The sequence below is a fragment of the Antechinus flavipes genome, chromosome 6 (assembly GCF_016432865.1).
Source record: "Antechinus flavipes isolate AdamAnt ecotype Samford, QLD, Australia chromosome 6, AdamAnt_v2, whole genome shotgun sequence".
In the NCBI taxonomy this organism is placed as follows: Eukaryota; Metazoa; Chordata; class Mammalia; order Dasyuromorphia; family Dasyuridae; genus Antechinus; species Antechinus flavipes.
Window position 1 is genome coordinate 1,227,219 of NC_067403.1, and position 21,018 is coordinate 1,248,236.

A 21,018-nucleotide genomic window follows, 5' to 3' on the forward strand; every position below is an offset into this window, starting at 1 on the left:
TAGGAATATAACTTAGACCTTTGGTTTCCTGTATATAAACAAATTCTGGGATGAGGAAACTCTCTTGAACAATGTAGAATGACAGCTGATAGGCAATTGATAGTCTTAGATAGTTTCAAAATTCAAAATCCTAAGTGCCACAATCTTGATTAAAATGAAAGTGGAAAAAAAATAAACTGAGTAAATAGAAATACAGTGCAACACAGAGAATGTTGATTTGTGCTTTTCTAGTTCAACATGCAACTGCAGGGATCTATTTTTGTTTGAATACAATAGCACTGAACTAGAGTGGCTTGAAGAAGCTGAATGACTTGCTGAAGAACACACATCTTAGTCATCAGAGGAGAAACCTGGGTCTTCCCCATCTTGTTCTATCCATTATAAGATGTTTTGTCTCAATTTAAAAATACGAATAGAAATTTGGGATATAAATATAATTTTTTTTGGAAACATTATCTGATCATAGTAGATCAGCTTGAATCCCAGCAAATGCAAGCTTTGTGTTGTTGGGCAAGTCACTTTCCTTAGTGATAAGGGGAAGATAGGGTTGAATCCTTATTGGTTTCTTCCAGGTCTTTATCTAGGATCTCACAGGTGGAAAGCATGCTGGACCCAAAATCAGGCTTTCTCCTTTGGTGTTTAAAGTTTGGGACATCATTTGGGAAAGGATGTTGAGAAGTACCCTCTCTCCTACCTTGGCAGGAAACTTCTATCTATAGCTTTCATCGACTGAAGAGTAGCTGAGCAGGGTATGGGGACTTAGACCTCCTTTCTCCAAGATTTAGTGGGGTCAGGGAATAGGAGGCTGCTGGTGGAAAAGTGGTCTGGTAGGTACAGACTCAGCTAATTTCCAGATTAAGACAAATTAGAGTTCACATAACCCATCTCAGACCCAGAAAGTAACTCCAACTAGATCATACCCAGCCAGTGGGCACCTTCTTTCTTGAAGGTGGTCAGTGAAGAGGAGCTCATGACCTCTAGAGGCAGCTCATTCCACTCCCAGAAAAGCCCTATTTGTAAGGATATTATCCTCTGCAAGGAAAATTTACAAGAAGTTGCACTCGTGTAGGGCAATTACCAGAAACAGATGTTAGTCCATTGGTTAATTGGGCCCCAGTGCAAAGAGAAATGTTTTTAGCCTCCAAGAACAAGTCACCTTTTTAGCCTCTCCACACTCGTGGGAGCCACTTTTCTCATTCAGTGTAACCAGACAGACCCCTAGTGGCAAGAGGAGGAATCTGAGGGTTCCATACATAGAGCTGAGCTTCTTTGCTTTCTACAGAGCCTTTACGTCCATTTCTTAGCTCTCTCTAGCAGAGTTGGGACTGAAAATGGCAAACTTGGGAAATGAGACATTATTGACTTGCTTAGACATGGGAGAAAAAGGAGTTATATGTGAAAGTAGAAAGTGTGTGGTCTAAGAAGTCAAGAGGATTGAGTCATTTTGTGACTATTCAGTTGTCCATTTATCTCTGACTCTTCATGACCACATTTGAAGTTTTCTTGGCAAAACTGGAGTGGTCGGCCATTTCCTTTTCCATTTCATTCTACAGATTAGGAGACTGAGGCAAACAGGGATAAGTGACTTGTGTGTGGGGCCACACAGCTAGTAAATGTCTGAGGCCAGATTTGAATTCAGAAAAATGAACTTTCTTAACTTCAGACTTTGTAGGACTCTACTACTGCACCATCTTGCTGCTCAAAACTATTGGGCAAATCCTGGACCAGGGTCACATGAGGCCCACAATGCTCCTGAGTGTGGTCAAACTAGATTATAATGTAACTGGAGAACATTTAACAAAAAAAAAAAATCCAATAAAGCATAGATAATATTACACCTTAAAACTAAGTCACTATATAATCTGGAGGGATCTTTATGTAGTGGGTGAGGGGCCCCATTTCACTTTGAGTTTGACTCCATTGCTCAGAGCTATATCATTAACTCCCTGTGTAGCCTGGAACAAACCCCTTCCCCACTGTGGACTTCAGGTTCCTCATCTATAAAATGAGAGAACTGAACTAGGTGAGCCCTCAATCCACTTTCAGCTCCAACTTTCCATGTTCTAACTTCTTTCTCCATTGATTCTGGTGCTAATTTTTTATGAATCTGAGAATATGAATATATTTGAGCACCATTTAAAATTAAGCTGCTAGCCTATATGAGAACTAAATCAAGAAAGCACACAAGGCTGTTTGCTTCTGAAAACTCTTAGAATTCAAAATAATTCCTGTCAGAAGGCTGCCATGTAGAGAGGGCACCTTGAGTCATTAGTGTGGAGTGCGGGGCAAGTGCCAGGTCTGCAGAGGAGGCCAGATTTCTTCTCAGGCTTCATTACCAAGCTTCTGGCCAAGTGTGGAGATGGGGAACTAAGGCATCTGATTCGTGCTTCAGGTATTTAGCAAATAGCAGGTGCCAAATCAATGTCACGTGTTCCCTGAGGAGAAGAGGCAACTTTCCTGGCAGGCAAGATCAAGGCAAGGGCCAACCTGAATCAGAAGGTAGCCTGGGCACGAATCATGGGAAGAGACCCTTCACTGTAAAGGGGAGTGAGTCAGGGACAAGAGCGAGAACTTTGTCAATAACGGAGGCCATCCGGTACATGCTTTAAAGCACCCAAGGTACTATCAGATTTGAAATTAATTCTTGATTCTCCTAGCACCTGCTGAATCGAGTTGCTGCAATAAGTCATTTAACTCAGATAAACCCTAACAAGTCTGAAGGAACATATGTAGTATGTATGTATGTATAATTACCTACATATATACACATACACATATATAAACACACATGTATGCATATATATTTATAAGTGTCTGTGCATATATATACATATATACATATATATATATATACATATATACATATATATATATATATATATATATATATATATATATATATATTGGATTAATGTTGGATATGTGTGTATATATATCCAATTGGATATTTGGATCAAATTGGATTAATATCACATATATATATCTTCAAGTAAGATTCAAATCTTTTTGAAGGAAAGGTTAGACCCTCCCTGAGTAGTCAGGACTGGAGAGATAGAAAGCCCTGACCCCAGAATCAGGAAAACTTGAGTTCAAATTCAGTCTCCAATATTTACTAGCTAAGTGAGCCTGGGCAAATCAATTAATTGTGTTTTGCCTCAGTATCCTCATCTGTATAATGGGCATAATACTGAACACAATTAAAAGTCAGATTTTTGCATAGATTTTTTCTATTTTTTTTTCTTTTTACTCTTTAAAAAAGTTTTTTGTGATAAGGGATGGCTCTGGGGGAGGGTCAAAGGGATGTCCATAGGTGATGTACTGATAATAACAATCATATTTAAGTGCTTTAGAAATGTTATCTTATTTGATCCTCATAACAATCCCAGAATCTGTTCTTATCCCCATTTTCCAGATAAGGAAATTGAGGCAGACACATTAATGACTTGCTCAGGGTCACATAGCTAGCGACTATCAATTGGTAGATTTGATTTTAGGTCTTTTTGACTCCAGATTTAGTGCTCTATCCCCTGTTTCTTAAAAACAAAAATTATCAATAAATTTATTTTAAAGAAAATAAATGTAACAATAAATGGTTGATTGGCCAATAATTGATTACTCTAGCTTTTCACATCCTTTGGAAATAGTTTAAACTAGTGATGTCAAATTCAAATAGAAAGTGGATCTTTTCTTATATTGATTTAGAAAGTTACAAATTAGTACAATTTGTATTTTAATAAAATTTTATTGCATTGTATTGAATCCATTTGAATCTATATTGTATTTTTATTTTGTTAAATTTTCCCATTTAAATTTTAATTTGGAGTTTGGGGAACCAAGTTTGACATTTCTGGAAAAGACAAGATACTACATTGTCCCTAAGCTACCTAAAATTTAGGATTTGTTCCTACCTGGAACATATTATACCAACTGTCTTCCCACATTACTATTCATTATTTTTCTCTCATTGAATGTTCATATTTACCAAAAAAATATGATATCCAATTTAACTTATTTCTATAAAAGTCTCTTAAATAGTAAGTGTGAAGTGCTATATGATACATTTGGATAAAACCCCCAAAACAAAATAATGAAGTCCCTATCCTCAAGGAATTCCTATTTTATAGATTCTTCGTCTTTGTTTTTATGGGTTTTTTAAAACAAAATTTGATATAGCATTTTGTTTTTCCACAGTCAATGTAAAAACAATTTTTAATATTCTTTTCTTAAAACTTTGAGTTCCAAATTCATTTCCTTCCTCCCTCCCCATCTAACCCTTCACTGAGAATGTGGGGAATTCAGTATAGTTATATATATGTTATTTATTAGGTTATGTATAGTCATACAAAATTTTCCCATAATAGTCATGTTACGAAAGAAAACAGATCAGAAAACTCTTAAGAATATAGACTTTAGGGACAACTAGGTGGCGCAGTGGATAGAGCACCAGCCCTGAAGTCAGGAGGGACCTGAGTTCAAATCAATATTTAACACTTCCTAGGTGTGTGACCCTGGGCAATTCATTTAACCCCAGTTGCCTCAGCCAAAAAAAGAAAAAGAAAAAAAAAGAAAAAGAAAAAGAAAGAAAAGAAAAGAAATATAATGTTTAAAATATTATGCTTGAATCTGTGTTTAGACATCTCACCAGTTGCTGGATCTCTGGGTATGGTTAGCATTTTTCATCACAAGTCCTTCAGAGTTGTCTTGGATCATTACATTGTTGAAAAAAGTCAAGTTATTCATCGCTGATCATCTTACAATATTGCTGTTACTTTGCACATAGGACATTTCACTTTGCATCCGTTCATGATAGTCCTTCCAGGTTTTGCTGAGTATCCTACTCATCATTTTCCATCGCACAATAATATTCCATCATAATCACATACTACAATTTATTCAGTCATTTTGCAATTGATATGTATCCCCTAAATTCCCCATTCTTTTCCCTGAGAAAAGAGCTGATACAAATATTTTTGTACATATAGGTCCAATTTTTCTCTCTCTCTTTTTTTTAAACTTTCTTTTGGAATACATGCCTAGTAGTGAATGGTATTACTAGGTCAAAGGGTGTACATGATTTTATGCCACTTAGGGCATAGTTCAAATTGCTCTACAGAATGGTTGAATCAGTTCACAACTTCACCAACAATGCATTAATATCTCATTTTTTCCCCACATCCCCTTCAATATTTGTTATTTACCTTTTCTGTCCAATTAACCTATCTGATATGTTATGTGGAATATGTATATTTTGCTGGAAGAATACAATCTCTATAAAGATTTATAAATCCAAAATATATACAATAAAATCATTTTAAGAGAAAAATAAATGGTGGCAGGTTCTGAATGTTGCACTTGGAATCAGGAAGACCAATGCAGAAATGGTAGACCACTTATCTTAATGGATGGAGGTTGTAGATGGATTATCCTTTGAGGGGTACAGCTCTCAGAAAGTCTATTAACCATCGTGTTATTGAACTTTTTTTTTTTTTTGGCATGATAGCCTGTTTATTTAAATTCTCAGATAAATTTGACCTCTTATCAATGGATTTTTTTTCATCCCTTCCATGTCCACTTATCCAGAATGATTCTCCTAGTGGTTTTATATAAATCTTTCCCATAAGAAAAGTGTTGGAATTAGAGGAAAGGGCATAGGGTTGTGATTTGATATCTGACTGTTGGTCTTGGCTTAGGTGGATCACATGGCTGTGTGACTTTAATGAGTCACATTCTTCTTTGTTCTCCCATTTCTACATTTAATTTCTACATTACATGAAGGAGATGGAAGTCCACTTGTCTGAGGATATCTGGGGTCCCATGTAGCATTTCAGTGAATCTGGCTAGGGCATCTCTAATGTCCTAATTGACTTTGTGTTTTGCATAATGCTCTTAAGGCCTTTCTCTGGAACTTTTTAATATGTTATGATTCCAGTTGTAGCATTCACACTAAGCAGTGTTCACTTCTTACTCCAGGACCAGTCTGTACCACAGAAAGTGAATTGTGCCCAGAGTTCAGTAAGGATGAGAGACCCAATAAATCATTATTGCTTCTTGTTCTTCCAAGCTCCTTGGATACTCAATTCCATCTTTTTAACACTAATATTTTCTTGGAAATATTATATGACTATGAATCATAATAAGCGACTGAAAGAGCAATGGAAAGAGATGCAATGACATGTAGTCTAAAAAAAAAGATGTCCCTTGTAGCTAATTAAGATCCCAGTGTAGAACACAGAAAAAAGCATGTTTTATAATAATTTTATACATAACCATAGAACTTTTTTTTTTTAATTTGCAGCAAGCTCAAAATTTGAATCAAACCAAAGACTTTGAAGTTCTGTTCCTGTCAGCATCACAGGCATGGATAGGAATATTTGAACATGGCTATGGTTCTTGTCTCCACTGATAAATAAGATATGAGAGCTCCTTTCTGTCCTTCCTGACCTTACATTGTTCATTCAAGAAAGATATGATTGGTTAGCTGAGGTATATAAAAGGCTCATTCAAAGGAATTAAAGATTAAGTATGTATAATTACAATAACAACTCTCATCAGAGTTATTTTTTTTCCTGCCTTTTTTAATAGGCTTGACCAATAGATGCTTGTGAATAAAAATTTTTAGTGCTGTCTCTTACAGGAAATCTTTGATGATTCCAACCCTTATTAGTGTCTAACATTCCACCACTATAAATTGTCTTTTTGAAATATATTTTCCTACATTCTTATGTACATACACTTTCCTCCCCCTCATTGAAATATGAAATCTTTAAGGGCAGGAACTATTTTTTAGTTATTAAAAAACAAAGAATCCAACATGGTGCCTATTATAGAGTAAGTTATTAATAATTCCTTGCTGAATTGAATTGAGTTGAAATTATATTATGAAGTAATGTCAAATATATTATTTCATTTAATCCTCACCATCAACCCAGTGAGGTAAATAATGTGACTGCCATCCTTATTTTACAGATAAGGGAACTAAGTCTCAAAGAGATCACAGAATATTAACTTTGAAAGGTTCCTCAAAAACTATCATTTAACCCTTAATCCCAAAAAAGAATTTCTAAAAATATACACAATATACTTAAGTGGTGTGGTAGGGGAAGGTTCGAATTTTGGATAAGATTCTTTGTTCTCTTGAAAACTTTTGCACAGTATGGGTATAAGAAATAAACATAGATATAAAAATAACCAATAATTCTTTTGTAAATCAATGTGCTTCATAAAATCTAAGGGAGAACATCATAATTGACTTGGAGGATAAGGGGAAGGTTTACATAAATAGTTTTCAATATTTGTGTCTCATCCTCTTATTAGTCTGTAAACTTCATTGTTAGGAGCAGTGTTAAAGTTCAGCAAGTTGGTCAGTCAGTCAACAAGTATTTTTGAAAATACCTATGGTGTTCTAAGCACTGGAGAAATAAAAGGAAATAAAAGTTAATGGGGAAAATATCATGCAAACAACTATAAACTAGTAAGATATTCACAAGCTAAATGTAGATAATGAGTAGAAGGAAGATAGGAACAGTAAGAGGGAAAATGGGAAAGACTTACTGAAGAAGATGTAATTTTAGCTGAGATTTAAATAACATTAAATAACATAACAAGTACCCTATAAATATTATTATGACTTTTACTATCTCTGAGAAGCAATCGAGCACCTCTGGAGTTGATTAAATTTATGTTCAGCATAAGCATACTATTCTGCATAGATGTGGAGATGTGGCCTTAGTAAGTTTTAATTGAATGAATAAACGAATGGAAAACATACAAACAAAAAGGATAAAGAACAAGACAACAAATAAATACTACAATGCAGCCAGGGACCATCCAGAGGACAGACTTCAGGACACTGCATTAAAATCTCAAGGAAGCAGACTTCAATTCTGCATAAAGAATATGGTCCAGATGTGTTGGAATCCTTACTAACTGCTAAGTAATTAGAGTTGATCTAATCTTACAAGAAGATGTTTTGGGCAGAACCTGAAACAAGGTACTAAGTAGAACTACCCATAATCCCTCTCTCTGGAAGGAGCGTAAATAGGCCAATGGGCCAGTCGGAGAGTTCTTGAGAGGAAGACGCTACAAGTCGAGATTTCACCGGAATGACATGAAGACTGGAGCTGGTTGGAGGCTGAAGAAAGCAGAGGCAGAAGCTGAAGGACCAGACCTTTGGATTTAAAGACATTTGGAGAGAGCTCTTGGAACCAAGCAGAGAGATAGGCCTCTAAGCTAACCGGGCTATATTGGAAATAATAAAAGATCTGAACTTTTATCACCTGGCTGTGTTTTGAGAAGAAAAAGCTCACAACATTTTGGCGCCCAACGTGGGGCAAACAGACCCCTCAGTGGATTTCAGTGGAAAAGCTCCGATCCTGATTCAAGTGGAAAAGCCTCTGATCCTGATCCAGTGGAAAAAACTTCAACCCAGAAATTAGGGTGAGTGCAACAAAGAAATTTTGTTAGAAGAGTTAAAGTAGAATTTCATCTAAGATGGGACAGATATTTAGAAAACAGCCTGTTTCTGTTCAAGGAAAATGTTTAGAGAGCATTATTAAAGTTATGGAAAGCCAAGGTTTAATTATAAGTTTACAGCAAATCACTGAATTTTTACAAACTGTAAAGGACATATGTCCTTGTTTCTCTCTTGATAAGGAATTAGATCTAAATGAATGGAAATTAGTTGGAGAGGATCTTTGTCAATTCTATGATAAAAATGGGCCTAACTCAATAATTAATACATATAATGTAATACAATTGGCTATAAGAAGTTATTTAAGTGATAGAATGATGAAAAGGAAAGTACAGGAGGAAGAAAAGCCAACTTTACTAGGTGAAAAGGAGGACGAATCAGATGAGAATGGAGTTAATTACAATTCTGAGTATGATACTTCACAGCAGGAGGAATTAGGTGATTCCACATCTCATGACCCTCCCCCCACAATGAACCCTTCATGGGTGGAACAAGGGGGAGGGAGAGAGACAGAAACACAGTCAGCTTCTCCTGTAAAGCAGAATTTGACAAGATTAGAAAAAGCATTAATTAAGGCAAAAAATGAAGGAGAAGATATATCTGATTTTATAAATGCATATCCTGTGATTGAAGAGCTCAACTCCTCAGGTCAAAAAGAGAGAAAATACACTCCTTTTAATTTGGGACGCAATAGGCAAAAAGGAGCTGTTGTACAAATCACTTTTGACCAACTAGCTGGTGAAGGTCAGTATGCAGAGAGTTCAGAACAGATTTATTATCCCATAACAATGTATGAGCAAATTTCTAAGGCTGCAATAAAAGCTTGGAATTCTCTCCCTGGACAGAAAGATGGAAATAATGTTTTCACAAAAATAGAGCAAGGTCCCAATGAACCTTTTGCAGATTTTGTGGGACGTTTACAAACAGCTGTAATAAGAACCATTGGAGACAATGCAGCAACAGAAATAATGACTAGACATTTGGCTAAGGAAAATGCCAATGAGATTTGCAAGAGAATTATATGGGGGCTAGACAAAAATGCTCCTTTAGAAGAAATCATTAGACGCTGTGCCACAGTGGGCACAAATGCTTATTATGCCCAGACTATGATGAACATGGAAAGACAAGGTCCTTCTTGGCAGAGGAATTCTAGAGAAACTCGTCGATGTTTTCAGTGCAGAAAAATTGGACATTTGAGAGCTCATTGTAGATATGGAGATACAGTGAGAAGACAGGGTGAGAGAAAACCCAAAACCCCATGTCCAAAATGTAACCGAGGCTTTCACTGGGCCTCTAAATGTATATTGACCCAGAGGAATGAGAGGCAGGGCCCAGCTCTAAAGTATCAATCAAAGGACAGGTGGGGCATGATAGCAGCTGAGGTTACACCCAGAGAGACTTTAGAAATTCAGAACTCTGATGTCATCAACCAACAGAAAAGCAATCAGGATTACAGTTGGGAAGAATACAGGCCTTTTAAGACAACAAGACAATATCCAATGCAAACAGCTCCAATGTAATTACCAGATGATGAGGAGAAATCCCAAATTTGGTAAATAGAAGGGAATTAGATTAACTGCTTGGGGAAGAGGATCTGCTTATATTTCCACTGATGAAGAAAGAATCATATGGCTGACAATGAGACTGTCAAAAGGACTCTTAAAATCTTCAGAAATCTTTGAATTTCCTAACACAAGATGAAACTATTTCAGTTCCTGAAAAACCAGCAAGAATCATTGGGTTCCTTAAGATGAAAAATTGTTGATGAGACTTTTTGCAGTACTTCAGAGCTTACAGGAATTATTAGATTCCTGGCGCATGAACTAATGGACAATGGATTCCTTATGGACTATTTCTAGGACTTATGGACATTTGTAAATTTTCAGGTCGATTTATGTTGTTACATTACTACTAGCCTGTGTTATATTACTATGTGCTTATGTATTTTAAGCAATTGCAAGAATCATTGGATTTCTTGAGATGAAAGATTGTTGATGAGACTTTTGCAGTAGTTAAATTTTCATTTTGATTCATGTTATTTGTTACATTACCACTAGCCTGTGTTATATTGCTATGTGCTCATGTAAATTATGTATAATGCCTCCCATATTGATGGATTTATGTATACCATGTATATCTGTTACAAAATTCTGGCCCATATTGATGGATTTATGTGTACCCCCTCAGGAACCCCCTATGTTTTAAAACAAAAGAAAGGGGGAGATGTTGGAATCCTTACTAACTGCTAAGTAATTAGAGTTGATCTAATCTTACAAGAAGATGTTTTGGGCAGAACCTGAAACAAGGTACTAAGTAGAACTACCCATAATCCCTCTCTCTGGAAGGAGCGTAAATAGGCCAATGGGCCAGTCGGAGAGTTCTTGAGAGGAAGACGCTACAAGTCGAGATTTCACCGGAATGACATGAAGACTGGAGCTGGTTGGAGGCTGAAGAAAGCAGAGGCAGAAGCTGAAGGACCAGACCTTTGGATTTAAAGACATTTGGAGAGAGCTCTTGGAACCAAGCAGAGAGATAGGCCTCTAAGCTAACCGGGCTATATTGGAAATAATAAAAGATCTGAACTTTTATCACCTGGCTGTGTTTTGAGAAGAAAAAGCTCACAACACAGATGCAGTGTGGTAAAAGAAGAATGAACCATCTCGTAAAATAGTGAGTTTCCTGACCATGGAAACAATAGATAGGATATTCTAAAAGTTGTCAAGACAATACATCTGTGTTAATTGAAAGATTAGATAAGATCACCTTTGAGATTCCTTCTAACTCAGATTCTGTGATTCAGTGATTCTAAAAGATGAATTGTGGAGGAGAGTGAGCATGGTATGATCTGAAAGAGTTAAACAAGTTTACTGGAAGGTCTGGGGCTTGGTTTGGTGATCAAAGGATGAAGAGGATTGGGATTGCCTGACTAAAGAAAAATAAATTTCCTGGTTAAATAAATAATGAGTAAAAGATTGAAGTCATAAGTATGAATATAAACTTAGACCTGTGATTTCAGTGGCATAAGAGAATCCCAGGGGAGGAAATACTCTCTGCTAGTGCACATTTTTACTTTCTCTGCAGCTTAACAGACTGAACATTGCTTTCATGGCAATGCCTGATTGTGATCATCCCAAAGTTATCCAGCAAGTGTATATTATTGGTGGAATTTACATCCACAGCTTTTTGGCTCACAGATTGATTTTCTTTCCTCTGCAATCGAAAGAGGCCATACATGTCTTCTGTTCCATAAGATCCACATAGATGAAAAACAAGGAGACTTGGTGGGCAAATGAGGAGTAGATTGAGATCAGGTTTGCTATGGAAAAGAAAGCCACTGTCAATAAGTACCACATTTATATGCCTCTTCTTTGAAAACATGGTGTAAGAGAGAAAAGATTACTCAGAACCAGAAGACATTAGAGTATTTATTATGTGCTTACGGTGTGCCAGGTGCTATGCTAATACTGGAGAAATGAAGGGACAAAAACACGACAGTCTCTTCCCTAAAAGATCTTACATACTAGTGAGTGGAAGACAATATGTAGAAGGAAGCTGAAAGGAGAGGTGATAGTGGTGTAGGAGGTACTTGTAGGGACAAGGTCCAGAAGAAAACCAGGAAGTTGTGGGCTGAACCAGTCTGGACTAAGCATAGCTGACAAAGGTACTTCTCCAAAGGAAGTTCAGGGATGAACTCAGCGGTCAAATGAGGAGATTGTAGAGGGGAAGGCATTAAGAGCATGAATATGGTCCCTGAGATAGGGTTGCAGAAAAATGATACCCTGCATGCAAGAATTAATTCTGCTCATGTGACCTGGAGCAAATCCCATAACCTCTCTGAGCCTATTTTATCATATGTGAAAATTAAGGTAATAATATTTATATTCTGTGCCTGATAGGATTGTTGTGGGGCTTGAGATGCAAGGTATAAAATGCTTTAGAAATATGACATATGACATGAGGATAATTATACACAAAAAGATATTGTAAAAAATGCAACAAAAACTCTGACGACAATGATTATTATTTTCTTCCCTGTCTTCTGTTGTCTTCTTTAAGAGCAAGCCCTCATTTGTTCAGGATGAATTACTACCCCTCAAGTGGGAGGCGGCTCTTGATCCCAATAGAAACAAAGCCTGTCAGACATCATTTGTCATTGAAAATGCCGAGGGACCAGGTCCTGTTGCAGGTATGGGTGCTTCATGTTCTTTTTCAGGATGACTAATATCAAAGAATCAGCTGCATGGCATAGATGTATGGAGGAGGTGATAAGTGGCTTGTGGCCATCCTACTGATTGATTTACACGAGGGAATTGTTAGGGGATGCCAGTAATTTAATTATTATTACGATCAATAATAATTACTTTGGGGGAACATTTAATCCCTCTATACCCAACGATCTTTGCTTGCAATAATTATTTTTGTATTCAGAATTTTTCAACAGTATAGCCTGAAGTGGAAAGCTGAAAGGAACCTTAGTCTTGCTCTCTGACTTCTTAGGAAATTAGAAGTTTTGTAGAGAACAATTTGGTTTATCTGCGTGAGCCCAGTAATTCCAGTTGAATTCAAAGTAAAATAGCTTGCTATGCTACATACTTTAAACTGCAATATTCTGTGGGCATGCAAACTCATTTAGTAAATATGGAGACGTGTTTTGGTTTTACTGTTGTTGTTTATTAAATTCAGAACCTTAGACTTAATAATAATAGACTTAATAACCCTTGCTAAATGTAATTCAAGTATCTGAACTAACTTATTTAGTCTCATAATGATAATGATATAATGACATGCTCAATTCAAACTTCAGTGAGAGGATGAAGGAGCTCTCTATGATCCTTCTAATGGCCTTGGCATTGGATATTGGCAATTTGTTTCACCTTTTGCTTATCTCAACCTAGTCTCTGCTTCTTTGACATTCTTATGAGTTCCTGGTGGATACAGCCATTCTGTTAATTTTCATTAAAATTTACTGAGGTATCATTTCAAGATCCAATACACGCTGAAAGAAAATATTTGTGAAAATGATGAAAACTGAACATTAACCCAAAATTCATAGTGTTTTATCTAAATACTATTAATACATTGGATACTAGTTGATTATCAATCATTTCCATCCTCACTTCTACTTTTTTTTTTCATTAAAAAAGAATATTAGTGTTGGAAGGGATCCTAGAACATAAAACATTGTAAATCAGTAATAATAATAATAATAATAAACAATTGCAACCACCGTAATTACTAACATTTGTATAGTACATTAAAGTTTCAAAATATATATTTATTTATTTCATTTGGACCTCATAGAATCTGTGAATTAGATGCCATTATCTACATTTTCCAGAAAAGAAAACTGAGGTTCAAAAGAGTTAATTGCTTTTCCCAGAGCTATCCAACAAATAATCAAACATCTGAATCTGATCTGAACTCAGCTCCTCCTGCCTCCAAAACCTATTTCTCTCTATTGCATCATGCCAGGTCTTTTAAAAATGGAAGGCTTGAGATGAGACCCAGAAGAGTCTTTCCATAAAGAATATTAGAACAGAAAGGGCATGTAGCCATAACATATGAGTTACAGGTAACCTTTGAACATAAATATAGAATTCCAGAGGTTAAAGAGATCTTAGAATTATAGAACTGGAAAGAACATTAGAAATCTTGTAATCTTTCATTTTGAAAATGAAGAAAGTAGAGTCCAGAGAGAGCTTATTTATTGCAGAACAGCGAGCTTATTTATTGGAACATTGGAATTAGGACTCGAGTCTCTTGCCTCCTCATTTTATGGTTATTGGTGCATTATGACTTGAGAGTATGTCATCCTTTATGCTATCACCTCTGTATCCTAATTCTGGTCTCACAATAATTCTGTGGGACAGGTAAGTCAAGTGCTATGATTTCTATCTCACAGATGAAGCTAAAACTCAGAGCACCTAACACAACTAAAGCTAGATTAAAACTCTCAGACTATTAATTCTACTCTACTATCCTTTCTTGCATTAAAAAAAATTCTTAATGCTACCATGGAAACAAGGAGGACTTTTATTTTATCCTCTCTTCTTTTACTGCCTGGAAGACCAAGATACCAGAGATCCTTTAAAAGCCCATATAGAAAAATAGGCAACAATTATTGAACAGAGAAAACGGGGTTTTCTAAATGACATCATAGACAATGGGTGTGTACTGTTAACTGTTCATGAAGCCTACAAAAATCACTTAGGACACCTCTAAATATATATCTCTATTTATTGCAAAACCATATCATTCTAGGGCTGCCAGAGGAGCAAGGTTGCAATTGGGGCTCATTTGGAGGCATGGAAGGATCAGCAGCCTTAATGCCCACTGGGGACAACCTGAATGAACTCCTTGAGGAAATCAAAATATCAGACAGCGAACAGGTGAGACCACATTTCTCCATCTGGCAGAACAGCCTAGTCAGAGACCAATTGGTAGAAAGGGTTTCAGAGGATGTCTGATCCAACTTAGAGGTGCCCTAGAATCCCTTTTGTGGCGTCCTCACCACACCATCATCCTGCTTTTAGGTAAAGAGCTCCAGTGAGGGGGAGCCCATCCCTTCCTGAGCACTCTGTGTCCTTTTACAACTTGTATCAGTTAGAGTTCCCTGCGCAGTCACAATGGTACCTTTAAAAATATTCACCTTTTCCCCCTCGAGCAATATTTCTTTGTTTTCAGATTTTCATTATTGAAAGTTTTCTCTTCCTGTTTCTCTAACTCCCCCACAGAACATGGGCAGTTTTCTAAGCTCTCAACTGGATGGTATTAGAATAGAGAAACAGACAGGTGCACTGCACTTGCTGGTTGGACTCCATCCCTAGGCAAGGATTCCTATGTTTTCAAATACTAAATTGCCTTCTTAGACACCTCTTCCCATTCAGCCATTCACTTCTTCCAAACTCTCACTTTTCTTTGGAAATCTTTATTTTCATGAGTGACAGCAGTGATAAACATTCTACCTGTGCTCCCAAGACTGATTGGACTCTGAATACGTAATCCTTAGCTGCTCCTGGTAAGGCACCCCTAGGGGTTGGCCATGGTCCTGGATCCAAGTCCAGAACTTTCAGCCACCTGCTCTAAGAAGGCTGAAGAGCTTGCCTCTGTGCCTCTCTGAAGGACCTCACTTCAACCCCCTACTCGTCTCTTTGTTGAAGTCCTACTTCAGCAGTGATAAAGCGGGTGCAAACAGAGGGCCAGGCGGAAGAATTCCTATGAAATCTTCAAACTTATTGGTCAGAGAGACAAATATATGTGTGATTCCAATGTTTAAAGAGCCAATACATAGTACACTCTTGGATATTCCAGCATCGGCCTAATCCACTGAGATGCAAATGGTTAGGCTGGATTTGGGGATTTTGGCCACTTTGATAGAATTATAAGTAGTTGTGATACACATCAGAGTAAAATTATCATACCAATGTCCTCAAATGCTATTCTCCCAAATGCCTTTGGTCTCCTTGTGACTGCTTTTCCTGTTTTAAGTTCAAAGGTGTGTCTTTGATCTATTATATAGCAATTTTGCTTCAGTCATAAGGATCTTTATCACTGTATTAAATAGCTTTGTCTCTGCTATTGTTTATTGGAAGGGAAATTGGCACCTGAAATGGGCTCTTTCCTCCTGGCCCTCTACGTCTCTTCTTCCATGAACTCTGACTGTGTTAGGGACATCATGTGGTACAGTGGAAACAGCACTAACTTTAGAGCCAGAGAGTCGAAGTTCAGATCGCACACCTTTGGTGCTTATTATCTTGAGCTTGAGCAATTAAAGTCACTTAACCTCCATGAGCCTTATTTTCCTTATCTGAAAAATGAGGGAACCTCTCTGGGTTTCCTGCCAACTGGACATCTAGGATCATATGAACTTCCATCAGATAGGACATGTGGATTTACATACTTTTATTTAACAAGCATCTATTAAATACTTGCTATATGAGTAGGTGCTGAGAAAAAAAGTAAAAAAATGACATAGCCCCTTCACCCTCAGAACTTAGATTCTACTGGAGATTTATAACCTATATCTTTCTCTCCCTGCTCTTGCTCCAGCCACTACCATAATTCAGGCTCTTGGGACCTTTTGCCCAAACTGTTCAAATGTTTCCCTGACTGCAATCTCTCTACTCTCCAATCCGGTCTTCACATAGCTGTCATATTTCTCTCTCTACTGTTCTGGTTGGCTCTGACCATGGTTCTCCCCCTTCTCTCTCCTCCTCCCCCTCCAGCTTAAGAAGCTTAAGCCACCCTCCTTGACTCTAGGCTAAATGATAAATTCTCTAATTTGGCTTTAAAAGCCTTTATAATTTGACTCCAGTTTAACTTTTCCAGAAAATACAAAGTACTTCTCATTTGGTCTCCCAAATAAAAGAGTTTTCTCTTTCTCATGAATAATAGTCACTTTGCACTTCCATGATTTTGCACAGGCTGGTCCCTGGATCTTCAAGGTGCTTTTTCCTTAACTCTTCCTTATAGAATTCCTAGCTTCCTTTAAAGCTCATATTCACTTCCACAGTATATTCTAAAATAAGTCTTCCACCTATTTTGTGTCACTCCCTCCAAAAATTATATCTATTACACACACACACACACACACACACACACATGCGCACACACACACACACGCATGCTTAACTTTTGTGTATTTTAATGCCTATGCAGTTTTTGCCCAGGAAAATTCAGTCTCCTTGAATACAGGGAATGTTTTGTTTTGTTTTTGTCTTTGCATCCCCAGGACTCTGCCTAGCACATATTAGGCTCCTAATGAATGCTAGTTAAATGAGGATAAGTAAATCTGCAATACATGCAGAATAATACACAGTAATTTCAAGAAGGACAGAACACTTTTGAACCATATTTTATTTAACTTTTCCTTGGCACACATGAAGATGCTACCTATCTCCTGACATGGACCACAGTCTCTTCTCTGAAAAAACAAAATGCTTTACCAATCATTTAGATCTCATTGTTTAATGGTTTTCCTTCTATGTCACACACTTCCACTTGCATCTCCTCATATAAGTTAGGATTCCTTTGTATACATTCACTTCCCTTTATCCCTTACATTTCTTTTTAGAAGTACTTGTTTTATTCTTTCAAGAACTACAGGAATAGCATTGATAAGCTGGAGAGTAGAACTATTTTTATAGTCTTTTTATTTTTTTCTAAAATAGAGATCAACTAACATTTTATGCATATATAGTTATACTTGGTATTATTGGCAGAAATACAAACAATTCCATCTAGACCATTTGTTTCTTGTTATTCACGCCTTTGTTTTTCATAATTATCATTATAATGTGTCTTTATGTAGTACTTTAAAATCTATAAAAGTGTTTCAAATTTGTTCATTCACTTGAACTTTATAAAAATGCCATCAGGTACTTATTATTGATTAACTCCATTTTAGAATTCAGGAAACTAGGAATGAAAAAGGGTCAATGGATTACTCATGATTAATAGCTGTTGTGTCAAATGCCCTATTACAACATGAATATCCTGTCTTTCAATTTAGAACTCGATTCACCATTTCTCTTGTAATGCCAGAGAAACTGAGGCAGGAGAGAGATTAGAGAGTTTTAATATTTTATTAATGGGAGAGTAAAATTGACTGGACAGGACTCTTGTCTCAGATTATCCAGTCAGACAGAGATAAGTATACTGGGACCAAGGAATCCATATTGGTCCCAGGGCTGGAGGACCCAAAGAATCCAGCGTCCAGCATACAGCTGCCAGATGCCATTTTCCAGCCATGAATGGAGCAACCCCAACTTCTTAAATACCTTTTTGGAGACAAAGAGGAGAAAGGGAGGGAAAGTTTTTTATCAGGGAGGGGAAGCCATAAAACCTAAAAATTCCAGAGACAAAGAAGTAAAGATATCGTGGGTTGGTCTTGGAATATTCTAAAGGAATATTGTAAATCCATAAAAGAGTCAGGAGAGCTACTCTTTTATCTTGCTAATTTACAACCCGAGAGCGAATAATCCTTAGTTTTACTGGGTCAGAGACAGAACAGTTAAGGTAACTGAGACAGGGAAACTGAGTCAGGACAGTTAAAGAAAACTGTGGCATAACATTCCACACTCTTTCTCCTAAATATTCAAACCTTTGAATCTTAGCACCTTCCTCTAGGTATCCAGGAGGTCTTTGACCCACCTTATGTAAAGCAAATGAGTCAAAAATAAAACTAAAAAAAATGTAAGGACTCATATGGCAAGAGCAAGTCTCTCCCTGATAACCCCAGAGTTAACAGCTGTACAAAGGCTCCCTTGTTGCAAGCATGTCAGGCCCTCTCCAGTTCTGGAGCACCACCTCAGCCAGAGAATCCAGTTTGAGATGGACAGTTAGGTCTGTGGTCAGTTGTGCACTTAACTCAGTCTCTGCTTACAAAGCAGCAGGGTCCAAGGCCCATTCAGAGAGGCAGCCCTCTCCATGGGGGAAGGATGAGGCTTGTAGTAGCTCCACCCGTCTCCACCCAGAGAAACAGGACTGCTATTAGAATACAGATTTCTGAGCAGATTATGCACAGTTAGACCATCAAGGCAGGCAAACTCCAAACTTTTTAGGTGCCTCAAGCCAAACTTCAAGGTCCTTTGAAATGCTGAAATACTTAATGAACTGGGGTTACAGGAATAGAAAAACAGATCAGAGAGACTGCCAGTGTCACGGACAGGTGTCTGATTTCTAAAACTTTTCTAAAAAAAATCTCAAAAACTGAGTCTGCCAGGGCAATTTTAACAAAATAAGGGATTCCAAAGCTAAAACATCCAAATTCAATCTGAACTAGTGAGACAGGAGGTGGGGCAGAAATGCCTAAGGCAAAGTGAATAGGAAGCTAGGGGTTCCCATTCTTTCAGGTATTTTGAAAAAAATATACCAGTTTCCCCAATGTTCTATCTCTACCTCCCTTTTTTTTTTTTCTCACGGAAAGGAATTATCAAATGACCATTCCCCATATAAATCCCAAGAGCAAATCAAAATCCCTATACATAACAGACTAATACAGTAGCATTTCCTAAAAAGGCTTAAAAACATATCAGCAATAATTACAGTTTTAACAAATCCCATCCCAAATCTCAAAACACACAGAAATAGATGATCCAGGCAAGGTTTAACAGTCAGTCATCAACCATTCCCAAAGTTCCTCATATCAGTCCAAAGTACACTCGATGCAGGGTCAAGTCCATGGTCTCATTTTAAAACTTCTGCTTCAGGCTATGAAGTGACAGGAGGCTCTCATTCCTTGCAGAGTGGGTGTGTCATGCTGGCAATCAAAGCTGATCCAGGTTCCAGAAGCAAGCCAATATCTGTAATTTGACCAAAATCTAGAACAAAAACACAAATCTAACACAAAGATTAGATCATTCTCAGATAGACTCAGTTCACCAAACTGTTGCAAAACATGAGGAGGCCAAAATGGATTGGCCAGCAGTTTCCTACGTGAAGAGATGAGTTTGCTTTACAGGCCAAGCAAATGGGTGCAGTCTTATAGACCCCTGTTAATTGTCCAGTTATCATGTAGAAACCTTAAAGGAACAAAACACAAATATCCAGTAACAGACAGGTGACCAGACAAAATACTCAGTTGCCCAAGGCATTTAGAATACATGATTACATATGACCAGACTGAAAATAGCAAGGCACGACATGACCATTGCTCTGATCAGAGAAATCAGTTACAGAAGGAAAAATTCAAGAACATAACTATAATATAACATAAGCAGTTGAATTTTAACAGCTTATCAATCAATTGTCCCAGTAACTGTCACAGGGTGGAGCTTTAAAACTCCCAAATAGCATTAACTAATTAACTCTAAGCCCAAAAACTTTTACCTCCAATAACAGATGTCATTAATCAAATTTCTGATAAATTATTTATCATATCCTTATAAGTCATAACAGAAAGCAATTTTGTCTCAGTAAGTTCACAACTTAGAACAATTATCATATCTAGGTAGATGTTACATGAGTGAACATTATATACATACAAATCATTTTGCTTTTAAAATACCCAATACATAGAAAAATATCCCAAATTGCATATTGTCCATAACAAACATTTTCAAAAGGACAAAGAAAAAAACTTATGTTCAGAGGCCCTTTAAATAACCTCAGGATGACCCAATACAATCAATTTAAACTTATACAAAAGACCCAATTCCACATAAAAGAATTCAAGAAGGTTTTTTTAACATAGCAATTAAACTTTTAGAAATACTCGGACCAAAGTATGGATCACATTTATGACCATATCTCTTGTTATGCCACAGTTTTCTTTCACCTTCCTAAAACCATGCAAACCTTTAATTTCCCTTACAAATCAGTCCTTTTTTTCTTCCTTTTTTTCTCACAGGCTGCTGCAGTCAGCCAGAGACAGAAGAGAGTAAAAGATTTTTCAAACTTCTTGATATTTTCTAAGCCTGCAACACAGAGGCTGAATTCTTATCTCTTACAAGCTTATTTTAACTTTTAACACAGACACACACAAACAAACATGGAGCTCCAATTTACTATGCACAGTTGCAAAGTTGTTTTCCAACCAACAACATAAT

At 37.0% G+C, this 21,018-nt stretch overlaps 1 protein-coding gene across 1 annotated transcript in view; it reads left to right on the forward strand.

Moving 5' to 3' along the window:
* The window catches only part of C6H4orf50 (chromosome 6 C4orf50 homolog), an 84,662-nt gene that overhangs the window by 6,267 nt on the left and 57,377 nt on the right, over positions 1-21,018 (forward strand). Inside the window, exons 4-5 of the mRNA XM_051965390.1 lie at positions 12,527-12,656; positions 14,732-14,859. Coding sequence (XP_051821350.1) covers positions 12,527-12,656; positions 14,732-14,859 — 258 coding nt within the window. The remainder of the gene's footprint in view (positions 1-12,526; positions 12,657-14,731; positions 14,860-21,018) is intronic.